Source organism: Miniopterus natalensis, chromosome 21, assembly GCF_054644295.1.
Source record: "Miniopterus natalensis isolate mMinNat1 chromosome 21, mMinNat1.hap1, whole genome shotgun sequence".
NCBI classification, from domain to species: Eukaryota; Metazoa; Chordata; class Mammalia; order Chiroptera; family Miniopteridae; genus Miniopterus; species Miniopterus natalensis.
In genome coordinates, this window is record NC_142101.1 from 13,530,001 (window position 1) to 13,555,159 (window position 25,159).

The window sequence follows — 25,159 nt, forward strand, 5'->3', positions numbered from 1 at the left end:
TCGCCACCCGTCTCACTCGCGTCCTAGTAAGATCGGGGCCCTCGCCACCCCAGTCTCACTCGCGTCCTAGTAAGATCGGGGCCCTCGCCACCCGTCTCACTCGCGTCCTAGTAAAGATCGGGGCCCTCGCCACCCGTCTCACTCGCGTCCTAGTCAGATCGGGGCCCTCGCCACCCGTCTCACTCGCGTCCTAGTCAGATCGGGGCCCTCGCCACCCGTCTCCCTCGCGTCCTAGTAAGATCGGGGCCCTCGCCACCCGTCTCACTCGCGTCCTAGTAAGATCGGGGCCCTCGACACCCGTCTCACTCGCTTCCTAGTAAGATCGGGGCCCTCGCCACCCGTCTCACTCGCGTCCTAGTAAGATCGGGGCCCTCGCCACCCGTCTCACTCGCGTCCTAGTAAGGTCGGGGCCCTCGCCACCCGTCTCACTCGCGTCCTAGTAAGATCGGGGCCCTCGCCACCCCAATCTCACTCGCGTCCTAGTAAGATCGGGGCCCTCGCCACCCGTCTCACTCGCGTCCTAGTAAGATCGGGGCCCTCGCCACCCCAATCTCACTCGCGTCCTAGTCAGATCGGGGCCCTCGCCACCCGTCTCACTCGCGTCCTAGTAAGATCGGGGCCCTCGCCACCCGTCTCACTCGCGTCCTAGTCAGATCGGGGCAGACCCCTCCCCGCGGCCTCCAGCGGTCGTACCAGAACTCTCCGTCCTCGTGCTGCCTGGTGAGCCTCTCCCTCACCTCTGGGTCGACGGTGTTCCAGTTCGGGCAGCTGGGAAACCAAGCCGTGGGAGACGCGTCAGAAGCTAATGTGGGGTGATCGACGACTTCTCCCCAAAACCGAGGGCCGGGGACACGCTGTCCCACCTCTGAGGGCCCAGACCCCAGCCAGGGAGGGAAGAGGCGCAGTGGCCGAGAGGTGCGGGGGGTCGAGGTGAGAGGGTGCGTCATTCGGGAAGACGGTTGCGGGGAAGAGTCCAGAAAACGAACACGGCCCATCAGAGAGAGATGGAGACCACTGCCCAGACCGAGAACGGCTGGCAGCAGTTTTAAGGGGCCACGTTGGCCTCTGCTGCTGGTCAGGAGGCCCTGGCTGGGAGCAGGCCAGAGAGAAACAGCTAGAGCTGCAGGTGCCCGGCGGTGCCAGAGAAAGGGTAAGATCGCCAGAGGGGCTCGAGGGAGATTTTACCCCAGGCCCACCAGGAAGCCCCGGAAATCACCAGCAGGACTTCCCTCTGGTCTTAGGCACAAGTCTACACCTTTGGAACAGAACAAGTGCTTGGTGGAAGTAAGGTGTGCTCCCCCCCTCGAATGTGAGCGAGGGAAAGATGAAAGGAATGAGCATCACCGGAGCCCTGGGCCTTATAAAAAGGCACCCGATGGCTGGAATGTGCTGGTTAAGTCTTAGGGGGCCCACCTGCCCGTGGGTCCCCCTCGGTGAGGCCCGTGTGCTCCGGGCCCATTCCTCAGCACAGTGCACCGAGCCTTCCCCTCCCTTCCCCAGAGCCTGTTCCAGCAGGACGCGCCCCTCCCAACCCCGGGCCCCAACGAGCTCCTCACTTGTCATTCCACTTCCCGGTCCACTCCACCTCTCCCCAGGGATTCCGGATGCGGATCAGCTTCTGCAGGCTTCCTCTGCTCTCCACCTGCAGGCGGGGAGGGTTGACTGAGTTCAAGCCAGGCCTGGAGGTTCTCGGACCCAAAGCCGCCTTTTCCACCAGCCAAGGGAGTTGAGTCCATGTTATAAGAGTGGGGAGGGGAGTCACAAGTAGGCAGAGCCCCAGCTTTGACGGCTCCTGGGACCCAGCCGTCGGAGGACCTGGGCTTTTCAACCTCTGTGGTGAGCCTGGGGCACAAACGCGCTTATTCTAGACCCTGAACCTCAGGTTAACCGACGGCAATAGGATGTCCGTTTGTCACAGGAGCTCAGGGAAGCTGGAGATAAGCATGACTCTTGATTGAATCCTGGGTTGGGGGACTCTATAAAGGATATTTGGGGGGAAAATATAAATATGGAGTATATATTAGATGATGTCATTGAGTTAGTGTTTATCTGCTCGGGCCTGACACGAGCACCGGGATTTGTAAGAGAACCGGAGTGTCGTAACATCAAGTCATGTTCACATGGCTCGGGAAAAAGCACCCGCGCAAAAAGAGACCAAACCGACGTGGCGGAATGTTAACAACGGTTGGATCTAGGGAAACCACCTTTGTATGTTTACTATTCTTTCCACTTTTCTATAGACCTGAAATTTTTCAAAATAAAAAGATATGTGTGGGGGCAGGGGGGAGACGAAAACAAAAATTCAAGGTAAAAAGAAAACCTCTGGGCATTTTAGAAGACCTTCTAGTCTGGGTTTGGTGATTAACAGTGAACTTGGGCTGCTTAATAATATTTATTATAATAATAACAGTAGCGAGTGCAGCTACTACTTAGACACAATGTTTCAGGCACAGTCTGAGCACTTTACCTATATTAACGCGACCGAATCACCACCGCCTTACGATGGATATTATTATTTCTAATATAAAGACGAAGAAACTAAGGGTCAGAGTGTAAGTAACTTGCCCGGACCACACAGCTGGCGAGAGGCGGTGTCAGCCTTGAACGCTAATGTGGGCACTAATGCTTTTGGAGATCAAATGTGAAAGCACTTTAGAGGGTAGAAAACGCTACGCAGATGTAAAGTGGCCTTTCTTTCCTGTTAGCTGGTCCAGAAGAGTGAGCCAGTTCTAGAAGCAAGTAGCACCGGAGCGCCTGGCTGGGAGCGGGCGGCCGGCAGAGGGCAGCGAGCCCCGAGCCCCGTGGCGGCGGGAGGGACCGGGAGGGACCGGGAGGGACCGGAAAGGGCCGCCCCAGTCCTGTCTGAGCTTCAGGAATGCGAGGCCTGTTCGGAAACGGCTGTGCGGACACGGGGCCCCGCCCTGGGCCGTCACAAGCAAAAATAAGCTTTGGCCAACGAGTCAGGGGGAGGGAGGGAGGGAGAGAGAAAGAGAGAGAGAGAGAGAGAGAGAGAGAGAGAGAGAGAGAGAGAGACAGACAGACACGGTGAAAAATCCCTGCGGGGCCCACCTCCTCGGCTCCGGTGACAGAGTATGCGTGTCCCTTCACCAGCTTCTGCATCGTGACGGCCTCCGAGTCCGCGATGCTGGTGATCTGGAAACACGGGAGGAATCAGCCCGAGCTGGGGCACCCTGCCTGCCCCCCATCCCTCACCTTGGCCGCTCTAACTCGGGGCGCACAAGTGCAGGGGCGTGGCCCTGGGTGTGGCCTTGGGGAGGCCACAGAGCTGTGCTTTCCAGCACCCCAGCACCTCCCGCTACCGCTTTGAGACGCTGGCCTGCCTTTGACAACAGGAGCAGAGGCTGAACGAACAACCCCCAGGGGAGAGAGCGCCTGCACGGGGGCGTGCTTGGCGCATTCGAGGTTTCTGCAGGCTGAGGAGGGTCCGGCTAGGACACACCATGGAGAGAGGACCGGGGAGCGCTTGGGCTCAGGACAGACACCAGACAGCACCAGGTGGCCCAGCACGGGGTGTCTTGGTAAATGGGAAGATGGGCTGTGGGTAGAAAGGGCCTTTTGCCTCAACAGGGCCTTCAGAAAGAGTTTGAGAGTCCCTGTCTGGGGTTGGAGGGATTTCTGGGCCCCCAAGAGCCAGGGCTTCTTTTTGCTGTCCCACGGGGACCAGGTCCTAGATAGGGCAGGGCTTGGGCGTGGGCACAGCCTTTGCCTGGAGGCTCCTTGAGGACAGACATCGCCCCACTCCCTTCCCCTGGTGAGGTTTGCCAGCGAGGCCAGTATGAGGACACAGTTCCTGTACAGTGCCTTCTGGTTAGTGCCCTGCGACAGTGAGGGGAAGGAGCTGGGCTCCAGGCGCAGGCCCTGCAGATGGGGAGGGGGGTCCTTCCCTTGGGACCAGCGGAGGGCAGGGGGCTCAAAGGGAACCTGTGGTCTAGGGTGATGGTTCACAGGAGGCTGAGGGTGGAAAGTGGGCCAGAGAGGGAAGGGCTGGAGGTACCATTACCCCTTCGGTTGTACCCCAGACCGCCTGGCTGTTGCCTAGCAACCCCGGGGATCCAGGTGACGCTCACTAAGGTGCACAGGGATGGGCTAATGTTGTAAGTGGGGCAGTGGGTTTCCTGGGCACTGCTGGGGGCTCACCCAGCTGGAGCAGACCCGAGGTGGGGTCGGGAGGGGGCCAGCACTTACATCGATGGAGCAGCCCAGGAGGGAGCCCTTCTGCAGAGCCTTCTGGATGATCTTGAACAGGTTGGCAGGGGCCTTCTTCAGCTCGTACCACTCAGCGATGCCTCCCGTGAAGTCCTCAAAGCCCTCGGTGGTGGCTCCCCCCGAGAGCGCTTCGTAGCACCCGTTGATCCTACAGGAGGGGAAGAGAAGCTACTGCCACCTGCCACCGTGGCCTCTCAACGGGTCCCCTTCTCTCTCTTTTCTTTAATATATACATATTTTTGATTTCAGAGAGAGGAAGGGAGAGAGAGAGAGAAACATCAGTGATGAGAAAGTCATTGATCGGCTGCCTCCTGCACGCCCCATGCGGGGGATTGAGCCCGCAACCCGGGCATGTGCCCTGATGGGGAATCCAACTGCAATCTCCTGGATCCTAGGTCGACGCTCAACCACTGAGCCACACCGGCTGGCTTGTGTCCCCTTCTTGATGTCTCCTTTGTTGGACGCTCCAGGGACCCTCTGCTCAGATTCCCCTCGCCTTGGTCTCCAACTCAGGGCGCCCACGAGGGCAAGTTATCTCCACAGCTACCATTTCCCTGGTACTCTGAAAGGTTTTTTTGAAAATCGCATAGAAGCTGAGAGTTGGAGGCCCTAGGGGATGATCTGGTCCAACCTCCCACATTGATCCTTCCTACTTCAAGACAGGAAAGGGGAGGTCTGCCAGTTAGCTATTTGGCATTTATAGCTTTAAAAAAGACACTAATTCAATAATGAAGGCACTTTCCTGGAGCAGCAGGCAGTGTTTGGGGGCCTTGGGAGTCCTGGGGCTTTGCTGACTCTGCTTCTGAGCATATGACTTAGAGGTGGCTCCCGGGGCCAGACTCTCACGGGCCCGGGGGGGGGGGGTGCGTCCTGGCCCTCCTCCCTGGCAGGGCAGGAAGAACTGAAATGCCTTAGAGCTGGTCACTTTGATGGACTGAGAGCCCAGCAGCATGGCCTGGACATGGCCATTCTGGAGCGGGGCCTCCTGTTGACAATGGGCAGTGTTGACTCAGGGCCACGAGGGTGGGACACAGCTGGGAGGAGTATGGGAAACCATTTCTAATCAGAGACACCATTTTTTCCTGGGCAGATTTCCATCATTTTCATACCTCTGCAATGGATGGTCTGGCCCACTGGCAAAAACTCTTTGCTGCGTTTAGCTGACAAAAATGTAACATGAACCTGCCAGGGCGGGAGAAGGTCCCTCTCAAGGCCGGCACTCGCAGTCCCATCCTTTGTTCCTGGGCATTTGGTTAAAATGGCAACAGTGGTCATCTGTCCATTGCCTAATGAACGTCCAGTTCCCTGCGTGCATTGTCTCCTTGAATTTAGAGCCCGGACCAGGCCGAAATAGCCATTCTACAGAACAGGTCTTTCTTTTACTCTAAGTCGCCTTGGAACCGTTCCTGCTGTTTCCAGAATCCAGGGCAGCTGGGGGCGGCTGCCACAGGGAAGGGCACTGTCACTTACTTGGCGTAGGCCTTCTCCAGCAGCGCGCTCCAGAACTCGCCGCCCTCGGCCGAGTGCACAAACAGCAGCTCCCCGTCCTTGGTGGGCAGCCTGTCGTCCACCACGACCTCCACCCACTCGCCGTACTGCCAGAACTGGGGGGCAGGGGGAGGGAAGGGGGTGGCGTGGGGTGGGCTGGAGGAGCAGCGGGTGGCAGTGTGGGGACCCTGAGCCTTAGCTGCATCTGGCCCCCCCTTGCCCCATTTTCCCCTGCAAAACCATCTGGGGTGGGAGAGGGGGCACCCGGGGTCAGCTGAGCATGAACTGCTTGTGTGGCTTTCCTGAGCCCATCTGGGAGGAGACCCTTCTTTGAAACCTCCCCCCTGGGCAAGTCCCCGCTGAGAAACCGAGGACAGTGGCACTGGTCCCTCCCTCCAAACCCACACCCACGGCTCCAGCATTCTGCCCGGGGCCTTCAGCTTTTAAAAATATTCCTCATTTACCAGCATGAGAGAGGGACAGTGAGCAGTCCCTTAACATTTGGTCTCAGACCTCAGATAATAAACTTTCTTTGAAACCTCAGAATTACCTCTAAGCACCTGTTCTGCCTCCCTCCTATCCTGTCCCAAAAGCCTCCCCCCCTTGCCATCCTCACAGGGTCCTGAGTCAGGGCAGGCAGGGAGCTTTCTGCAGTTTCTGTGTCCTTTGTAGAACAGCATTGCTCGTAGGAGTCAGCAAACACTGGGGACTGATGGGCTAGGCCAAGCCAGGGACCTGCTCCTAGCTTCCAGGACCTGCTCCTAGTCCCCAGACCTTCTCTTAGCTGGGAACTATGATGTTTCTAGGCCCCAGGGCCTGCTTTTAGCTTCTAGGACTTGTCTCTAGCCCTCAGGACCTGCTCCTAACCCCCAGGGCATGTTCCTACCCCAGGGCATGTTCCTAACCCCCAGGACCTGTTCCTAGCCCCCAGGACCTGCTCTTAGCCCCCAGGACCTGCTCCTAGCCCCCAGGGCATGTTCCTACCCCAGGGCATGTTCCTAACCCCCAGGACCTGTTCCTAGCCCCCAGGACCTGCTCTTAGCCCCCAGGACCTGCTCCTAGCCCCCAGGGCATGTTCCTACCCCAGGGCATGTTCCTAGGCCCCAGAACCTGCTCCTAGGCCCCTGGACCTGTGGAGGAGCAGCTTGGGCCGACCACTAGTTACCTGGAAGTGGAAGATCCCTGCATAGTTTTCCTGGAAGCTCTGGTCAAAGGGGACAACTCGAGCCAGGATTTCTTCATTCAGGGTGAGGGAGGCGATGGCTGCCAACAGCCAGCAGTCACCTGTGAACACAGCACAGGAAGCTTTCGTCAGAGGGGTCTCGGGGCTGGGGGATGTTAAACATCTTGTCCCGCCTCTGCTGGCCGAAGCCTAGGCCGAGCATGGCTGAGTGACAGGCCTATTTCACACGATCCTTCCATGCCGGGCAGGGTAGGTAGGGGGCTGGGGTGAGGCTTGGACACATTTCTGCCGAGGGAGAAATGCTCTTGTTGTGATAATAGTTGGGTGGCGATGAGAGAATTCACTCTATGAGACCCAGAGCTGTGTGATCGCTGGACTGTGTCCCCACAGCCTGTCCTGGGGCACCAGAGACGCCCGCAGGGAGCATCTGGGGGGGGGGGGGACCCGCTGGGCTGCAGAGGCTCCTGAGAGCACAGGGTGCAGGGTGCAGAGGCCAGAGAGGAGAGACCAGCAGGCATCCCCACCCAGAGATTCAAAGGCAAGAGGCAGGGGTCTGAAGGCCCAGAGGTGGGGCTCTGACCCCGAGGAGGGGCGAGGGGACAGGAGCACAGATCACTCCGGGGTGTGTGCACCATGTGTGCAGCCTGGCCCCTTGGAGCCTCGGTGCCCTCCTCTGGGACAGCTGGGTGACCGAGACGCAACAAGAGCACGTGTGTAAAGCACTGGTGTCCAGCTGGTGCCGTGACCGGCGCTCAGCACCACGGCCATCTCGCCAGCGGGTGCCAGCAACAGCTCAGGGTGCTTTGCAGGGAGGTGTCAAGTTCACCAGCCCTACTGCGGGGGGCCTGGGAAGCCGATGAGGAAGGAAGTTTAAGCCACTCTTAAGGAATGTCCTCTTTCCATGACAATTATGGGAAATCGCCTTTGGTGACCTGAATTCTCACGGTTGCATTTATTTTTACTGGTCGCCAAGTCTAATTAAAAATGTTACTCGAGTTCACCGGGTTCTTCGCATTCTGGTTGGTTATACTTAGGGTCCCAGTAGCTCTTGAACCAGATTGTTGTGTTAACATTCAGAAATGATGGGCGCAGCAAGGGCAAGAGACCAGAGTTAGATGCACGTTGCAGTCAAGAGTCAAATGAGCTCTCGGAACCCTGGGCTTGAGGGAGACTCGGAGGTCGCTAGGAGAATGTCTAGATTTCTAACAGGGTGGAAGCATTTGAAATCCCATTTTATACTCCTATCTTACCTCTCTCTCTCACCCCCAAGCAGCAAAATATTTTTAACTGAGTTGGGGAGCTCTGTGACACAGTACCAAGACCTGAACACAGACTATAATAGCACTACGTGCCAGGCCCTTCACGAAGCATCGTGTTATCTCGTTTCATTGTCACTGAACAATCCGAGGTAGGTAGGTATTATCACCCCCTGTCCTAGTTGAGGAATCGTAGGTGTAAGGAGCCTGGGTGGCTCACCCAAAGGTCCCTGTTAATGGCAGGTCTGCCTGAGCAAAGTGTGTGCTTTTTAATGTCTAACCTAAATGGCCTCAATTTCTAATTCACCTACACAGGACCCTGTCTTGGGGACTTTTGTCCTTGAGAGGTGACTCGATTACATTTCAGCGTCTGGGTGGCACAATGTTCTAAGGCCAAACCTGCCTGAGGGCTCTCTCCCCGCCTGGGAACCTGTTACGCAACCTCCCCAGCCGTAGCCTCCTTCAGTCCCACCCTTCCGGGCCGAGGGTTCTGATCCTCAGTTCTCCCCATCACGATCCGAGTCTACCCTCCCCAACAACCCTTCTCCCCTGGACGGTGGTGGAGAGTCGCCCCCATAGGGGTGACCTGGCTGGAGAGGTCACTCGAGTCCCCTCCCAGCCCAGCCTGCTTGGGTCAGTCACATCCCGGTCTGGCTACATGCGGGCGGGCGAGGGCAGGGCCGACAACGGATGCTACGAACCGCTCGTGGTTCTAAATAACGGGTTTGGGCCCCAGGATAGCCCCGGAACCTGCCTTCCAGTGACCAGGGCCTCTCCTGGGTCGTTGCCGCATGGATGCGTGTATAGATTTTTAAATTTTACATCTATAATAGACTCTGGACTTGAACACATATTTTTTTTCCTCTTGCTCTTTTGCTGGAGGTGAGCACCCAAGGCCTTCTGGTCGCCTCTCCACGTCCAGGCTGCACCCTGTTCTCTGCCCCAGAGCTGAGCTCAAGTGGGTGAAATTGCGGGCTCCCGGGGCCTCTGGCTGCTAGTGGGGTTTGGCCCGTGGGGAGCCCTGGAGATCAGAGGAAGGGAGGGGAGCGAGGTTAGGACAAGCGTCGCCTGGCTCCTTTGAGCTCAGCTCGAGCTGTGTCCCTCGACTGCAGGACACTGCTCCTTCTAGGTGGCACCTGCACACGACCCACAGCCAGTTCTAGAATCCTGGCAGCTGCCTCTGATTCACAGATCAGGGTCCTCTCCTGGGAGGGACAAGGTTATGTGTCTCCATCTGACTACAGGAGGCTTCCCACACAAGCTCTTTTCAGCAGCATTCAAGACTCTCGACCAGTGCGGTCTGTCCATCAGCCAGTCACCTTTATAAACTGACTCCAAGGGCACCGTGCTGCCTGGAGAGGCTGGGCAATCATTTACCCCGTTTAAAAAGTGGCCCATCTCCTCGGCTAGGAAGAGTCACCGTTAGAGAAACGCCACTTCCTCTTAAGTTAGTTTCTAAATTTAATGCAATCCCAATAACAATAGCAAGAGGATTTTTTTTTAAAAATTGGAACTTAGCTGACTCTAAAGTTTATAAATAGAAGAAAACAAAACATAAAGCACAGGCAGAAAAAAATCTCAAAGGCGAGGAAGTCTGCCTCTCTCATATTAAAAATGTGTAGAGCCATAGGGATTAAAACAGCATAGAACTTGGGCATAAGGAGACACATAGATAAATGGCACCGAAGAGAGGTCCAGAGACAGTTCCAAACACAGGAATTAGTGAACATAAATTATTCACAAACGGAATTGGACCAGCCGAGCAGCCACCTAGAAAAAAAGTCAAGTTATAGCTCATCTTGTCACAGGCTAAAGTCAAAATGGGATGATATTTATATGTAAACATTTAACATTACCTATCTTAAATATATATTTTATTATATTCACATATAAGGATAAATCTAGACATTTGTGTTATTTGCATATTTATTTGCTTATGTATCGATATCGTATATTTTGACTTATATGTTCATATATTTATGCTATAACATTATAAATGTAATTATTTATATAAATCCATAAATATTATAGAAGAGACCACTAGAGAATTCTATTATCATCTCAGAGTGGGGCTCAGCTACCAAAATGTAACCTGGAAACCATAAAATTCTTCAATGATAAATTTAACTATGTTAAAGTAAAAAAAAATAATGACATGGTAAAAAAAAAATCACAATCAGAAGTCAAGCTAAGAAAATAACAGAAAATTATCTGTTACTCAGATCCCAGGCTAAAGGTTTTATATAAACCTTTCTGGTACAGAAACAGAAAGAAATGGGAGCTCAGTAGAAAAATGGGCAAAGACAGAAGCAGAGTTCATGGAAAAAGGAAAAGTTAATGTCTCACATTTTAAGGGGGCTCAGCCTCACTCATCATAAAATAAATATAAAGAAAAACTGCATTGGGAAGCCCTGGCCCGGTAGCTCGGTTGGTTAGAGCTTCATCCCGATACACCAAGGTTGCGGGTTCAATCCCTGGTCAGGGCACATACAAGAATCAGCCAATGGATGCATCAGTAAGTGGAGCAACAAATCGATGTTCCTCTCTCTCTCTACAAAAATAAACATTTATTTTTTTAAAAACTGCACTGAAATACCATTTTTCACCTTTCAGATCAAAACGTGTGATCCCTGGAGAGGCCCTGGGGGTGAGCACTCTCCGGCCTTGGGCCTGAGCCCGGAGCTGGGTGTGGTCCCCGCAGAGTCACCTGGATGATCCTCACCTGCCCCAGCCAGTCTGTGTCCTGTCATCTGCCCTATAGACACTCCAGGCTCTGTTCCCTCATGGAACTGCCCTTGCTGGTTCCACATCCTGCTTCGGTGCCATTGTCTCACCTGCCCACACCCTTTGCCTCTGGGCACCCGGAGGAGCTGGCAGCAACCAGGCCGGCAACCCCACCCTCTTGGGGTTCCTCACCCGGATTCTGGGCTCTTGGCTGCCCTCTCGGTCCCCTTTGGCTGGGTTTGTTCCTCCAGCTCAGCCCCTAGGGACCACCCTTCCTGCACATCCTGCTCCCCCGGGGCCATGTGCCTGGCATTCTGTGCCCCAGGAGCCCTCCCAGGGTCCCTGCCCACCAGGAGTGCCAGCCTGGTGGACTGAGAACATCTCTGGCAGGGTGCTGGCCAGCCTGGGTGCTGAAGGGTCCCGAGTCAGACTGGGGCTGATGTGCTCACTCACCAAGGCCGGTCACAGGGTAGAGTGGCCTTTACCCAGCTACTGGGCACAGGGCGGATGGCTCCATGGGCACCTGGTTGCCGCACTGGGCCTTTGGGACATCCCCAAACCAGAAGGGAGGGGAGTGGAAAGACCTGGATGGATCCTAGGAGGCCAGGCCAGAGGTGGGTGGGGATTAGCACGGGATTTGCTGATAGAAGACCTGGGTTTGAATCCTGCGCTACCACTTCCGACCGTGTGAACTTGGGTACACGTCTTAATTTCTCTGACCCCTGTTTTCCCAGCTGTGCAAGGGGAACAACTCACATATCTTCAGAAGGTTGTTAGGATCAGAGGAGAGAGGGAAACTAGGGGCCCATGGGTGGGCCTCAGAGGTATGGAACCCCAAACATTTTGTGCATATTTTGCATGAATATGAATATATGAATCTTTCCAGGGAGGAATCAGGTTCTCTCCCACCCCAAAAGGTTAAGAAACACTGGAGCCAGAACCCAAGTTCAAATCCTGACTCTATCCTGGGGCAAACTCCCCTCGCTGTGCCTCGGTTTCCTCATATATAAAATGGGATTGATAACAGAACAGTGCATTACAGAGCTGAGAATGAAACGGGAGAAAACATGGGCATCATTTAGAAGAGTGGCCTTTTGCGCGGAATCTGACCATTTTGGTGCCTATGGCAGAGAGTATTTATGTATTAATTTGTTCCTTTGCTCAATAGCTAGTTAGTGACATTCGCTCTGGCCCACCCTCGGCCACCTGCTGATGTCACTTAAGCAACTTTTGCTCAGGGGCCCCCAGGGCTCCCCTCCAAATCCAAACCTCCCCCTCCTCTTCTAACTTGCCTTGGAGAAGATTCAAATTGGATTTGGGGGGTCTCAAAGCACAGCTGCCTCACCCTTCCGGACTCAGGGAAACTGGACCCCCGGAATAGAAGGTTCAGCTGTCTGCAGCCACCCCCAGGCTCCCCACCCAGCCCCTGGCTCCCCAGTGAGCACACCAGGCTCACAGAGCCCTCCCTCCCCGGCTGCCCTCAGGGGCCCGCCCAGTCTCCCTCTGAGGACACAGGGCCCAAGCAGACCTCTGAAAGGCTCTTTTAAGCCCCACAGCCATCCTCTGAAAAATAAATTCATGCAGAGCCCTGGCAGTAAATTTCCAGAGCAGTGCACCCTGAGCCTTGGTGCCGGGTCCTGAGGTCAGCTCTGTGCACAGGCCTCGGTCACCTGGGGCCCACGGCGGGGAGCGGGTGTGGCCGGGTTACTGACATTTTCGGCTGTTGGAAGTTTTTAAGAGGAGAGCATAATATTTGTTGTTTGCTTTCTCCTACTTTCCCACCACTGTCCCCGTCTTTCCTCCGCAAACAGGAAAGAAAAGCAGACGCTGGGCTTCCTTGAGTCCCCCCTTGACCTGCTATAGATTTGTCACAATCAGTGGACTGTTGACAGTCCAGGTTCTGTGAGGACAGGGACCGTGTCACAGTAGAGCGAGTGCTCCTCGAAGTAAAACACGTGTGTGTGTGTGTGTGTGCACATGCCCCGTCTGATTTTGTGAGAGACCCTGAGGGTCACCCAGCTGAGCCCAGCCACCCTTCAGGCCGTGAGAGCAAACGAGAAAAGGGTTACTGTGGCCTCAAGCCACTGATTCGGGGGTGGATTGTCACACACTAGGTCCAGGTGTAAGGAGGCAGGGACCTTCCTGAAATCTGTGTCTGGTCCAGGACAAGCTGCACCTGCCCCTCTGGGAGGTGCCAGCCACTCTGTGGTCCCTGGGGCACCCTGTGACCCGAGGTGCGCTCCCCATGCCCAGTCTGGGAAGCTGATGAGACAGGCAGGCCTGCCAGGGGCACATCCTCTGTCCCAGAAGCAGGGAGGGCCCGTCCCCTCCTTGGCTGCAGCAACTCCGATGTGGGAGGCCCAGCTGCCCTCCCCCGGGGCAGCCGTCCCAGCCACGGCCTGACGCCCGGAGGCCAACGCTGTCCCTCCTCTTCTAGCGTTTGCTCCCAACTGCGCTGGGGGCGGGGACCCCACTGGGAGGGTGTGAAGTTGGCTCCAGCAGCAGCTCTACCAGTGACCATCCGGCTGCCACACGGGGTCCTCCTCACTGCGCTGTCCCCCCACCAGATCCCAACAGGGGCACGGTCCTCAGTGTCCCCCCCCGCCCCCCGGTACTTAATGTCTCCATACCTGCTTTTCACTCCCCCAGCCCATCGGTGGTTTTCCATGGGGGGCATTTCTGCCACTCCCACCCCCACTCAGGGGGCTTGGGGCAATGTCGGAGGTCTCTTTTCTAATTTATTTAAAGTCTGTATTGTTGACTCTTGAGACCTCTTTGACGGTCATGCCTGGAGAGGGGTGGCACTGGTGTGTCTAGTGGGCAGAGGCCAGGAATGAGCGCCGCTGCTCGGCCCACAGCACCTGGGACACCCCGGAAAGGAAGAATTCCTGGGCCCTGCTCTGTCCCCAATCTTGCTTGTCCCTGTCTTATTCCTTTAGGGCCTCATTCCTTCGACTGCCATGGGAACAGCTAGATAAATAAATGACAACCAGACCAAAATATCGATGCCGCCTCTGGCTAAATTGGACGCTTTCGAGACACTGGTATCTGATAGTCCCCTGCAGACGTGACGCTCTGCCTACAGGACGACCTATCTCCCCGGGAGGGAGCCCGCCTGGGTCACCCTAGGCTTGGCTCTGGAAGGGAGGGGACAGAGCCCTGAAGAGCCAATTGAGGGCCACCCCGGGGAGGGGCCTCTCTAGAGGAAGCACACACCCTGCCTGGAGCCCAGGCCTCTGTGCCGATGGCTGATGAGTCCCAGGGGCCGTCCCAGGAAAGGGCACCCCAAACGGGAATTCCCCCACATACAGTCCTGCCCACTCACAAACATGACCCGTTTCTATCAGCAGCTGTGGGGGGAGGTGCCCCACTCCAATCACATCCCAAGGATTCCTTGGGCCCTTCTGTGAATTGCACGCAGAACTAGATCCAAACCACGTGTCCCCTTTCCGTTCCCGGGCCCCTGCTGCTCCTGCTGGACAAGAGTCAAGTCCAGAAGGGAAGGGGGGGGAGGGGGGAAAGGATGCTGAGGCCTAAGGCTCACACTCACACACCCTGAACTTGGATGGCTACTTCTGGCCTCTCAGAAGGGTGTCGCACCAGGCAGGGGTCCTCAGCGGGGCCCTGGACCACGAGGAAGCCACACAGCGCAGGCTGCCGCTTTGTGCCCGTTCCCTGCAGCCAAGGTCCCCAGAGTCCCTGCCAGAGCTTTGATCTGCTTGGACTCAGGCGGACGGGGCCCTTCCTGCCAGGCGCAGTGAAATCCACCCTCAAGTCCACGCCCTTCCTCCCCCAACCCGGGCCTCACAGACCCCCCAGGAGGAGAGGGGGGACCTCTGCCCTGGCCCTGGCCCTGGCCCTGGCCACGACTCCTTCGTGACATTCCTCCCCCTCCTCCAACCCTCCTTTCTCCCCTCCCGCAGAGACCATCTGGAGAACATCGATTTTCCAAAAGTCTCACTGTGGCTGGGGTAGCAAAATGCAGGCAACCACGCTGAGGATGCGCCCAACATAAGGACAGTGAGGGATGATCGGAGCGAGGTTCCTTAGCCCTTGAGGCTCACAAACGTGAGCTGAAGCCAGTGTGGGGGGGCGCAGGGGCAGGGGGCTGCTGGCGGGGAGGGAGCGGATGTTGGACTCCTAGGACGGCAGAAGTAGGGAGGCCTCGGGGAAGTCTGGCCCAACCCTCTCAGCTCAGAGACACGGGACTGAGGCCATCAGGGCCGTGGCCTGGCTCCTGGCTCCTGGCTCAGGGATCACCCGAGCAAGCCACAGTCACACCGGGATCCAAAGGCGCATGGGGGACAGGTGGAACCTGTACGTAACCCCCCACCTCCCGACAACCCATTTGGGAGGATGCCATGGCTCCTTCTCTTCGGGGAGGGGAGGTCAGGGACATGCCTTTTAGGCCTCAGATGAGGCTGGATCCCTGCTGTGTGGTGGCCAAGGCTGGGGCAGCCAGGGCAGGACAGTGGCCTGGGGTAAAATACTAGGGTTAGCGACTCATCCCGGCTCTATTTATGAGACAGTCCTAGGTGCAGCAGAAAGGGAGCAGGGCAGCAGCCGCAGGGGAGAAAATCTGTGAAAGGACTTTCATAACCAGAGGAGAAGCCAGAGGAAATGATGACTCATGGGCGCCCAGAATCACTCCAGGTTGGGAGGGGCCACAGCTGCAGGGGAGGGGGAGGAGTGCAGGGGGGGGGTTGGGGCCCGTGGTGAGGCGACTGCTTTTAAGAGAAAAAAAAATATATTTACTTTATCACACCAGCCAACACTTATTTTCTTATCTTTTGTTTAAACTACATGCACTATTTTTTTAATAAGGGCCCTGTAAGTTCCGTTAGAGGGGCATCCTGCAAAATCCCCGACCAGTGTCAAGGTCAACAAAGACAAGGAGAGTCCAGAAACTGTCCCAGCCCAGAGAAGCCCAAGGAGACATGACGTCATGTGGCATCTTGGATGGGATCTTGGAACAGAAAAGGGACACTAGGTAAAAACTAAGGAAATTGGAATAATCTTGCACATGCACCCTCAGATTATGCGCTTTAGTTAATGACAAGGTATTAATGTTGGTTCATTAATGTAAGTAACAGATGCACTACCCTAGTGTAAGATATTAATAGGGGAACAGTGTGGGTTGGCTGGAATTATCTAGACGATCGGCTCAATTTTTCTATAAATCTAAGACTGTTTCTGGCTGGGTAGCTCAGTTGGTTAGAGCATCATCCCGGTACATCAAGGTTTCGGGCTCGATCCCTGGTCAGGACACATACAAGAATCAACCGACGAATGCGTCAATAAGTGGAACAGCAAATCAATGTTTCTCTCTCTCTCAAGTCAATAAATTTTAAAAATAAAGATATATTTTAAAAAAAGAAATTGCTTTAAAAATAAATCAATATATAAAACTGTTCTAAAAATAGTCTATTAAAATTTCAACAAGATACCTATTATAAAAGGATTTTTAAAAAATTATAATTAAAAATTCTGTGTGTTATCCACATACAGGCACCAGGCCTGCCCCCCCTTCCTGGCCCTTCCGTTGTCAGATGATAAGCTTTTAGAGACAAGGACCAGCTTTCCACCCCACTCGTCTCCCCTTTCCTTTCTCTCCCATGCTTTTTCTCTTCTATGATTTGGTGAAGGGACTGTTCATGAGGCTGGGCTCTGTAATCATCGAGGCCCCTTGAATTTGCTGAGGACTCCACAGTTGGCTGAACGTGTTTGCTTATATTAATCTCACTTTTCACCCCAGCCTGGAAGGGAGCATTACCATTATTCCCATTTTACAGAAGGGGAAACTGAGGCCCAGAGAGCTTGGGTACCCTGCCCAAAGCCACCCAGGCTGGTGAGCATGTGGTGGAGGCGGCAGGATTGGGAAACTTCCTTAGGTCCTGCTTTCTGTGGGCTTTTCCCATCCGTCTTGCCCCCTCCCTGCCCTCTGCTGAGCTGGGCTGTGGGGAGGGGCATCCTGGAGCCAAACACTTCCAGTAGGTGCTCTGGGGGACCGTGTGACTCTTGGGGGCACAGTCAGGGTGATCCATCTCCGAGGGGCCTCAAAGACATTTGCCAGGTTACAATAACATGGGGCTGTGCGGTTTCAACAGCTTTGACAGGCTGGCAGCCACCAGCCCTGCTCCAGGAAGCCAGGGGCCTTTGAGGGCACGAGGCCAGGGTAGCTGTGGGGCCGTGAGGAAGTGGGGGAGTGGAGAAAGCTCAGCAGGGGACCAGTGAAAAGCAAAAAGAGGCGTGGCCGGTGTTGCTCAGTGGTTGAGCGTCACCCCATGAACCAAGAGGTCACTGGTTCGATTCCAGGTCAGGACACATGCCTGGATTTCGGGCTCGATCCCCAAAGGGGGCCTGCAGGAGGCAACCGATCGATGTTTCTCTCTCTATCCCTCTCTCTTCCTCTCTTTCTAAAAAATCAATAAAAACATATTTAAAAAAAAAAAAAGGGAAGGGAGGAGGAGCTGAACTTTTGGATTTTGTGGGCCCTGGGGGCCTTCCAAGTGGCAATCACCTGTAAGAACAGGTTGTCACCAGCGATGACAGAGCCGTATTTAGCGCAGGGCCGGCTGGGTTCCTGGCCCTTCCTTCACAGGGCAGTTTCGTTTCTTCGCTGACTCCCAGGCCTGCAGAGAGGCGGCTCATTGCCAGAGAAGTTCTGCAAACGTGGTTGCAATTATTTGCTGAGGCTTTGAGCCTTCTGGGAAAGAGGGTGGGAGCCGGGGGTTAACCATCGCCGGGCAGTGCTGGGTAGGCTGGCAGGGCATTGGCAATGTGCAAGCCCAAGGACAGCGCCCCCCGCCCAGGCTCACTGGTAAACTGAGTCTCAGGGCAGAACATGTAGGTAAGCAAATGAATTTCGCTTGGAGAACTTCACCCCCACATTTCCTCCTCAGAACATCAGAGCAACTCGAGGGAGTCCGGGGTCATGACAAGGACTCGGGAAGATTTAAAATCAAATCAGGTTCTTTCTCCTGGCAATTTTTAGTTGTGTGGCCTTCCATGCACCCCACCCACCCCACTGCCTCAGTCTGCTTCTCTGCATAATGGGGGTGAATATACTGACTTCAGAGTTGGGATGGTTACACGAGCTAATGCCATGAAAAATGCTACGAGTTGCACACTGGTCTGCAGGTGACAGGTGTGTGATTAGCCTACAGCGAGATCGAAAATAAACTCAGGTGCTCTGACATCCAGCACAAGGTGTCACTCAGTGTCAGGCACAAGGAGTGACTTTAGAACAGCTCAATGCCACCTCGTAGGGCATCTTTGAGGTCACCTTGTGCACCGTTTTTTAGAAGAGACTGAGGGCCCAAGGGATGACTCGCCCACAGTCTCCCAGCTAAGAACAGGGCCTCAGCTCACATCTCTGGTCGTGTGGACAGGTATCGTTGCCAAGGCTCCTGAGCCCGCTGGCACTTGGTGGCAGTCACCACCCATTGGTAACAACCCTGTGCCCAGGTGGTGAAACAGGGCGAGTGCAGCCAACCACATTTCACAGATTGTAATCTGATCAGATCCTCTCAAAGAAAAGGCCAAGCCCCGGCCGGGTGGCTCTGTTGGTTTGGAGCTGTGTCCCATACACCAAAAGGTGGCGGGTTCGATCCCTGGTCAAGGCACATACCTAGGCTGTGGGTTTGATCCTGGGTCCAGGCGCGTATGGAAGGCAACCAATCGATATTTCTCTCTCTTTCTCTCTCAAAAAATCAATAAAAAGACATGTCTTTGGGTGAGGATTTTTAAAAAAGAAAAGACCAAGAGAACAGTGGCCAAATGGTACAAAAGACCTCGGGAATGACAGACCACTTACTAAGGAGCTTTAAGGAGACTTGATTTAATCAGGTTTCTATTTGATTTGGTACCTCTCATGGGGAGTTTTACCCAGGAATGCAGGCCCTGCTTGTCTCCTTTCCCAGTGGCCTGGCAGTATTTAAACAGGACTTAAATCCTACATTTGTCACTTGCAGCTTGGCCCTTCAGAGGTCATTAGACTTTGAAGTAGATGTTTAGCCCAGGCTGGAATTTAGCTCTGGTGGAGTCTAGCCCAGGTGTGAAGCCCCCAGGGCTGGCCAAGGTCAACATCAGCTCCCAGCCCCGTTGACCTCTAAATCCCATGGTTAAGTGGACTCTTCCCAGGAGCACCCACCTTAGGTGCCCAAGGACCCCGAGCTTCCATCTCCTGTGGGCTGAGAGGATGGGAAGTGGAGGTGTGTGTTTTGTCAAGTGAAAATGTGTTCTGGCATCTCAGGAATCTGCTCAGATGGAGCTCAGACAGCTGGGTCACGCCCAGCCCTGGGTCACGGTCTCCTGAGAGGCATTTCCCATGGGGCCCCAGGGTGCCCACCCTGATGACTCACACAGCTACCCTGATTTGGCTCCGGTGTTGAAAGTTTTCCAGGCCCCGTTCTGTGGAATCTGACTCAGGGGTTAAACACACAGGCCTGGAGTCACACTGTCTGCATTGTATCCCCCGAGCCCACTTCAGCTGTGCAAGGACCTTAAACGAGTTACTCCCAGGACCTCAGTGTCCTCACCTGTAAAATGGGAATACAGTTGACTTTTGAATAACTCAGGGGTTAGGGACATTGACACCTGCATAGTTGAAAATCTGTGTATAAATAACTTTGATTTCCCCCCCCCAAAGGGTAACTACTAATAGCCTGTGGTTGACCACAAGGCTTACTGATAACATAAACAGTCTATCAACACATATTTTGTATGTTATGTGTGTTATACACTGCATTTTTGTAATAAAGGAAGCTAGAGAAAATATTTTAAAAATCAAAAGGAAAATACATTTATACTACTGCATGTATTGAAAAAAATCTATGAATAAGTGGACCCACTTATTCATCCCTGTTCAAACCTGTGTTGTTCGAGGGTCAACTGGAATCACACTGCCTTGGAGATTCTGCTGTTGGAGCTTAGTGTCTGGCACATAGTATACACGCAATAAATACTAGCTGTTTATTCTGGGTATCAGAACCTCTAGGTGGGCCGGGAAAGGAGGTACCATTCAAGGTGATCAATTCTGTTACCGATGGACTAGCTTAAGGAGTAAGTGGAAGCTGATGGCAGGAAGCAAGGTTTCAGTTTATCAGAGCAAACGGGGCGCATTTGTAACGGGTCAAAAAAATTGAGGGCAGATTCTATGAGAATCTGAGATAATGGTCCCAGGGTGTTCTCTGAGACGTGTTCATAGGAGCCCGGGGAGCTTCATACCAGAGACGGAGGCCGCAGGCTCCAATCCCCGCAGGCTCTATATCCGGCTAGAAATCAGGGCTCGGCTCCCCAGCGCAGCCTCAGAGCCTGCTGATGGGGCCACCCCAGTGAATGTCCCCTGAACGAACACTCCAGCTGCGTCTGCTACAGTCGGCGCTGCAGCACTGTTGTGATACCATGGCGATGTGTCTTGCAAATACTGAGAACACCCCGCTACGTTCACTTCCTCTAGACCGCACACTCATCGGGGTTTCCTTTTCCTTCGCACTGAGTCACCAGCCCCTGCTCCCGAACCCATCAGTGCTGTCACTCGCCTGGGGCATCCTCCCTCCTGGCCCTTGGCCCAGAGCCTGAGTGTTTCACGGGCCACAGGTAAGACCGGCCCCGGCAGGTGCAGAGACCACAGGGTGGTGCGGAAGCCCCTCTGTCCTCTCGTGGGAGCATCTCTGGAACCTCGACAACCTGCCCAGTGCAGGGGACACCGGAGGCCTCGGTGCACATCTGTGCAATTGTGCACGAGGCCCTCTGGGCACAAGAAATTCCAGGAAGCTTCTGGAAATGGAAATGGCCAAGCTGCTTGGGACGGGAGAGAAGCTCTAGATCAGCCCTCACCCCTTCTACTCACGTTGTAGACAAGCCCCTGAGATGGGCTCTGGAGGCATCACTTACCCAGGGCTCCTTGGCAGATGTCTGTGCGGGTGGCTCCTCCAATGATAAACTGGGGATCATCGCAGATCTCCTGGGAACGAGACCCACAGAGAGCTGTCAACCCACCAGGCATGCGCTTTTGCAGCTAGGATGCCTCGGTTCCCAGCAGCTGCACCGCACCCCTTCTCCCTGTCCCCTCCCCTCTAGGGAAAGTTTGCGGGTACAATTGGACCACCCTGAGGTCCTCTTCTGATCCTGCTGAGGAGAGTCGTCGCCCAATGCACCAAACTGCCTAGAGCCTGCATCCTCAGGCTGCCTCCCGGGGCCACATCATCATGGGCTCCGGCCTCCTCTGCAGGGTGGGGACCCTGTCCACACACTGGAGCTGCCCGGCCCCCCACGCTAGCCCTCCCCTCTGTCCCTGCACGTCCATCGTCTCATTGGCATGGAATCCCTCCCTTTCCCACCCTCCTCTCCTTTTCCACATCTTACCATATTTCAAGACCCACTGCCACCTCCTCCATGAAGCCCTCCCCCACAGTCCAGCCCTCACTCCTCCCTCCGATTCTGAGTCCCCGAGTATTTGTACTCTGCTCTGCAATTCAGTTAGTAGTTGTGCTCTGTCTGGTTGTGCTGGTGGGCATCTCGCCTTCCTTACATTCGCACACGCCTGGAGGGCCGGGGAACGTGTCTAGGTTTCTGGATTCGCCCGTGGGGCCGTGGCACCGGAGCACCCCTGTATTGTGAACCTGCTGTGTCAACACTGCGCGTGGTGCGGAGTCTCCTGAGGCCCTCTCAGAACACAGGGTGGGTGCTGTCCCCGTGTTACAGGTGAGGGCACAGGCTAAGGAGCTAAAGCATCGTGTCACAAGTTACAGATGGCACTGGGATAGATGTGACCTTCCTGGTGCAAGTTATATGCTCTTTCCGCTCCTGTGCTGCCTCTAACTGATCAGCAACAGACCTCGAAGGGTGCTGAAGCCCAGGATCGTCCCACAAGTAGCCTGGTAGAGCCACCCACCCTTGGACAATCCCGGCCCCTTCATGAAGCGGCCCTCTCGGAGTGCGCTTCCTGATTCTGCAGGGCCCCACCCAAAGCCACAGAGGAAGTGAGGGCATCGATCTGGGCTCCTCTGGGCCTGGGCAACCTGGCTGCAGCTCCACCCCAACCCCGCAGCGAGCCCCTTTCTGTCAAGCAGAGTGTTTCCTGGGCGGGACCCGGATTGGGCCCCTGTCCATCCTGGAACCACAATGCACAGCCGAGCATGGTCCTCTCGTGTCCCTGCATTGTCCCTTCCCTGCTCAGGGGCATCTGGTGGGCAGATGACAGGGACAGTAAGAAGTGAGGCCAGCTTTGCCCCAGGCCTGCCAGCCAAACACTCAGCTGATGGAATGGACTGGGCTTGGTGCTGGGAGCCCAGCAATCGTCCTGATAATCCCGAGTGCACCAGGATCTTAGGCCAGAGGGATTTTTCCACTGTTCCAGAAACTTGCCTACATCTCTGGCAGCCTCTCCAAGGAAGGCGAAGTTCAGAGTGGCGCTTGGAGAGACGTCAGAAAACGGAACCGTGCCCACAGCGTAGAGGGCGTGGAATGAAATGCAGATATAAGTGTGAGGAAAGGGGGCTGAGGGCTTGGGCTTTGGACTCAGACAACCTGGGTTTGAGACGTGGCCCCTTCTTTTTGTGTGTGTGTGGAATTTTTGTAAAGTTTTTTTGAGCCCAAACTGACAACCATTGCCAGGAAGCAAGATCTAAAATGCTCTGGTCATTTCTTCTACCGGTTCTATGACCCTGCGAGGTTCTTCTCATCTTTAAGCCTCGGTCTCCTCATCTGTAAGTTGGGGATGGTGATCACAGGTGTACCTGCCGCAGAGGGTTGTCATGATAGTTAAATGGGATAACTACGTGAATGTGCCTCGGTAAACACTCTATAAAAGGTCCCTGTCGTTGTTTTTATATTATTATTATTATAATTATTACTGAAGAAGTTGATAATCACTGAACCTGGAGGATGGGTACACAAGTGTGAGATTGAGTTCAGCCAGCTGAGTACAAGCAAGTCCTGACCTTCTCTGAGGCTTGGTTGTCACAGGAAAAAATGGGGACTAATCCTGCCTGCCTTTGCTCGGTCCAGACTGGTGACACCCTTGGATCACACTGGCTTTCTCATCACTGCCCCCTGCACTGGTGACTTGAGCCAATTCCCTTCAGCCCCCTCCCCTCCCCGGAGCCCTGTCACCAGTGTCGGGAAATCCCTGCCTGCGAAGGTGCAGCCCCGCGTCCCTGCTCTCACTTCCTCAGGGGCCCTCTTTCCTTATCTCCTCCCTGCCTCTGCCTTGGGTCCCTTCCTCTCCAGTGACTCAACACAGAGCCCCGTCCGGCTGCTCTCATCTAAAACAGCAGCCTCTCAAACCCCAGTGCCCACTCTCCTTCCCATGTTTCCTCTGTCTCCCCCCCCCAGGCGCCCTTCTGCCGTGAGGACACCCCATCCTTCATTTTCGGCGCCTTACTCTGGAGCCTGTAACCACCTCGCTTCCACCCCACTGAACCTCTATCGCGCCGCAGCGCTCTGTCAGTAAGTCACCAGCGACTTGCTAATGTCCCAATCCGGTGGACACAGTTTTGTTTCCCACAGCAGTGTTTGGGCCACTGTGGGCTGTGGGCTCCAAACACCCCCAGGCTGGGCACAGTCCTGGCTCCATCCGGGACACCTGTCTGAGCAAATATTTTACCTTTCCAAGTCTCGATTTCCTCACCGGCTGAATGGGAACATAAGAGCCGCACTGCCCCTTGGTTGTGCAGGGCACAGCCTGCCCCACCACGCAATGGCTCCGGGTCTCCTTCCCCATCTAGGTGTCCTATGGGCATTTCCAACTACTGGGTGACCCGTCTGTCTCCCTTCACTGTCCCCTCGTGAAACTACATGCACTATGAGAAGGAAGTGCATATAGTTTATATACAGTCAGGGCTACTCATAGCTCAGAGGCAGAAACTACGTGCACTGTGCTGGGTGTACAGTAGGTGCTCGATAAATGCTTATTGAATGAATGAATGCGAGAACTGGGAGACATGTGTGCAAATTCCCTCTGTAAACTGTAAAGTGCTGTGCAAATGTAAGGTGGATACAGTCTCTTGCTTAGATCACTTTTACAATCGTCCTCATTTGAGGCTTGTTGCAACCCTGCACGCATTCATTCGCTTGTTCCACAAATCGTCACTGTCTTTGTTCACAGGTGCATCCGGAGCATTTAAGACAGTGCCTGGCATATAACAGGCTCTCAGTAAACATTGCTGGCTGCATGAAGGAATGAATGCACGAAGGAATGAATGCCTACTGTGGACGGCACCGGCCCTGCTAGGCACTGAGGATATATTGATGAATATAACTCACTGTTCCTGCAGTGCAGTGAAAGTACAAACAAATCTACGCAGTTATATTTGTAAATTGTAAAAACGCCATGAAGGAAACGAGCAGGGTTTGTGATAAAGAATAAAAAGTTGGGGAGGGGGCTGCTAAGAATGGTCAGGAAAGATGACTTGGGGAAGGGTACACAGGACTACATCCCAAGGGATCAGAGTGAGCCAGACTCTAGAAAACCAGGAAAGAGCGTCCCTGGCAGGTGAGCGGGCCGGAGAGAACCGTGTCTTCCAGAAGCTGGGCCTCGACAGTCGGGCGAAGAGGGGGAAATATGTGGGCATCGCCTCTTCATTTAGATGGAGAAATGGAGGCAAGGAGGTGGAACGCCTCAGGCCGGGGCTCCCGGCAGGTTAGCAAGGAATGAACTCAGGTGCTCCTGGCCTGGCCTAGGGCACTTCCTAGGCACTTGCTGCCCCTGGCCTGGGTTTGGGGTGACAGAGAAGGGGACCTGGGAGAGGCCTCAGCGGAGTAGAGACGGGGCAGGAATGCTTATTCTCAGAGTGGGAACCTAGAGGTTGGACTTCTAAGGAAGCTGTGTTAAGGTTTGGTCCCCAAGGAGACGGGGCCAGCAGGGATTCCATGGGGAACAGATGACAACTACATTAGGGAGCAGGCTGTCCCTCGGCCTGCCAGGCAAGGACAGAGACACCGGGGAGCGGGACCGGGAGCTTGGAGGGACCCTTCTGGTCCTAGGCGCAGGTCCCCTGTCCTTTGTCTACCACCCCGAGAATGGTAAGGGGAAGTCTTCTCACCTCCCGTTGGTTAAAATAAACCAGAAACCCTGGCCCGGTCTGCCCCTCGCTGCGTGAGACAATCCTTAGTCACAGAAGCACCAGGGTGTGGACTTCCCCCTCCCCGAGGCCAGCAGAGATGGACTTTTCCCGGCCAGATGCTGTCCCCCAGCCTCCTTTCCTCCAGACCCTTCTCCCCGCCTCCCATCGTCCCATAAAAGTTGTCCCCAGGCCCGCTTCTGTCACCCCAGTTT

The 25,159-nt window shown here is 54.8% G+C and overlaps 1 protein-coding gene across 1 annotated transcript in view; it reads right to left on the reverse strand.

The window, feature by feature from the left end:
* The window catches only part of CAPN2 (calpain 2), a 40,416-nt gene that overhangs the window by 14,735 nt on the left and 522 nt on the right, over positions 1–25,159 (reverse strand). The window contains exons 2-8 of the mRNA XM_087828854.1: positions 20,776–20,845; positions 6,881–6,999; positions 5,698–5,831; positions 4,207–4,375; positions 3,070–3,153; positions 1,557–1,642; positions 694–768 (exon numbers count right to left, since the gene is read on the reverse strand). Coding sequence (XP_087684980.1) covers positions 694–768; positions 1,557–1,642; positions 3,070–3,153; positions 4,207–4,375; positions 5,698–5,831; positions 6,881–6,999; positions 20,776–20,845 — 737 coding nt within the window. The remainder of the gene's footprint in view (positions 1–693; positions 769–1,556; positions 1,643–3,069; positions 3,154–4,206; positions 4,376–5,697; positions 5,832–6,880; positions 7,000–20,775; positions 20,846–25,159) is intronic.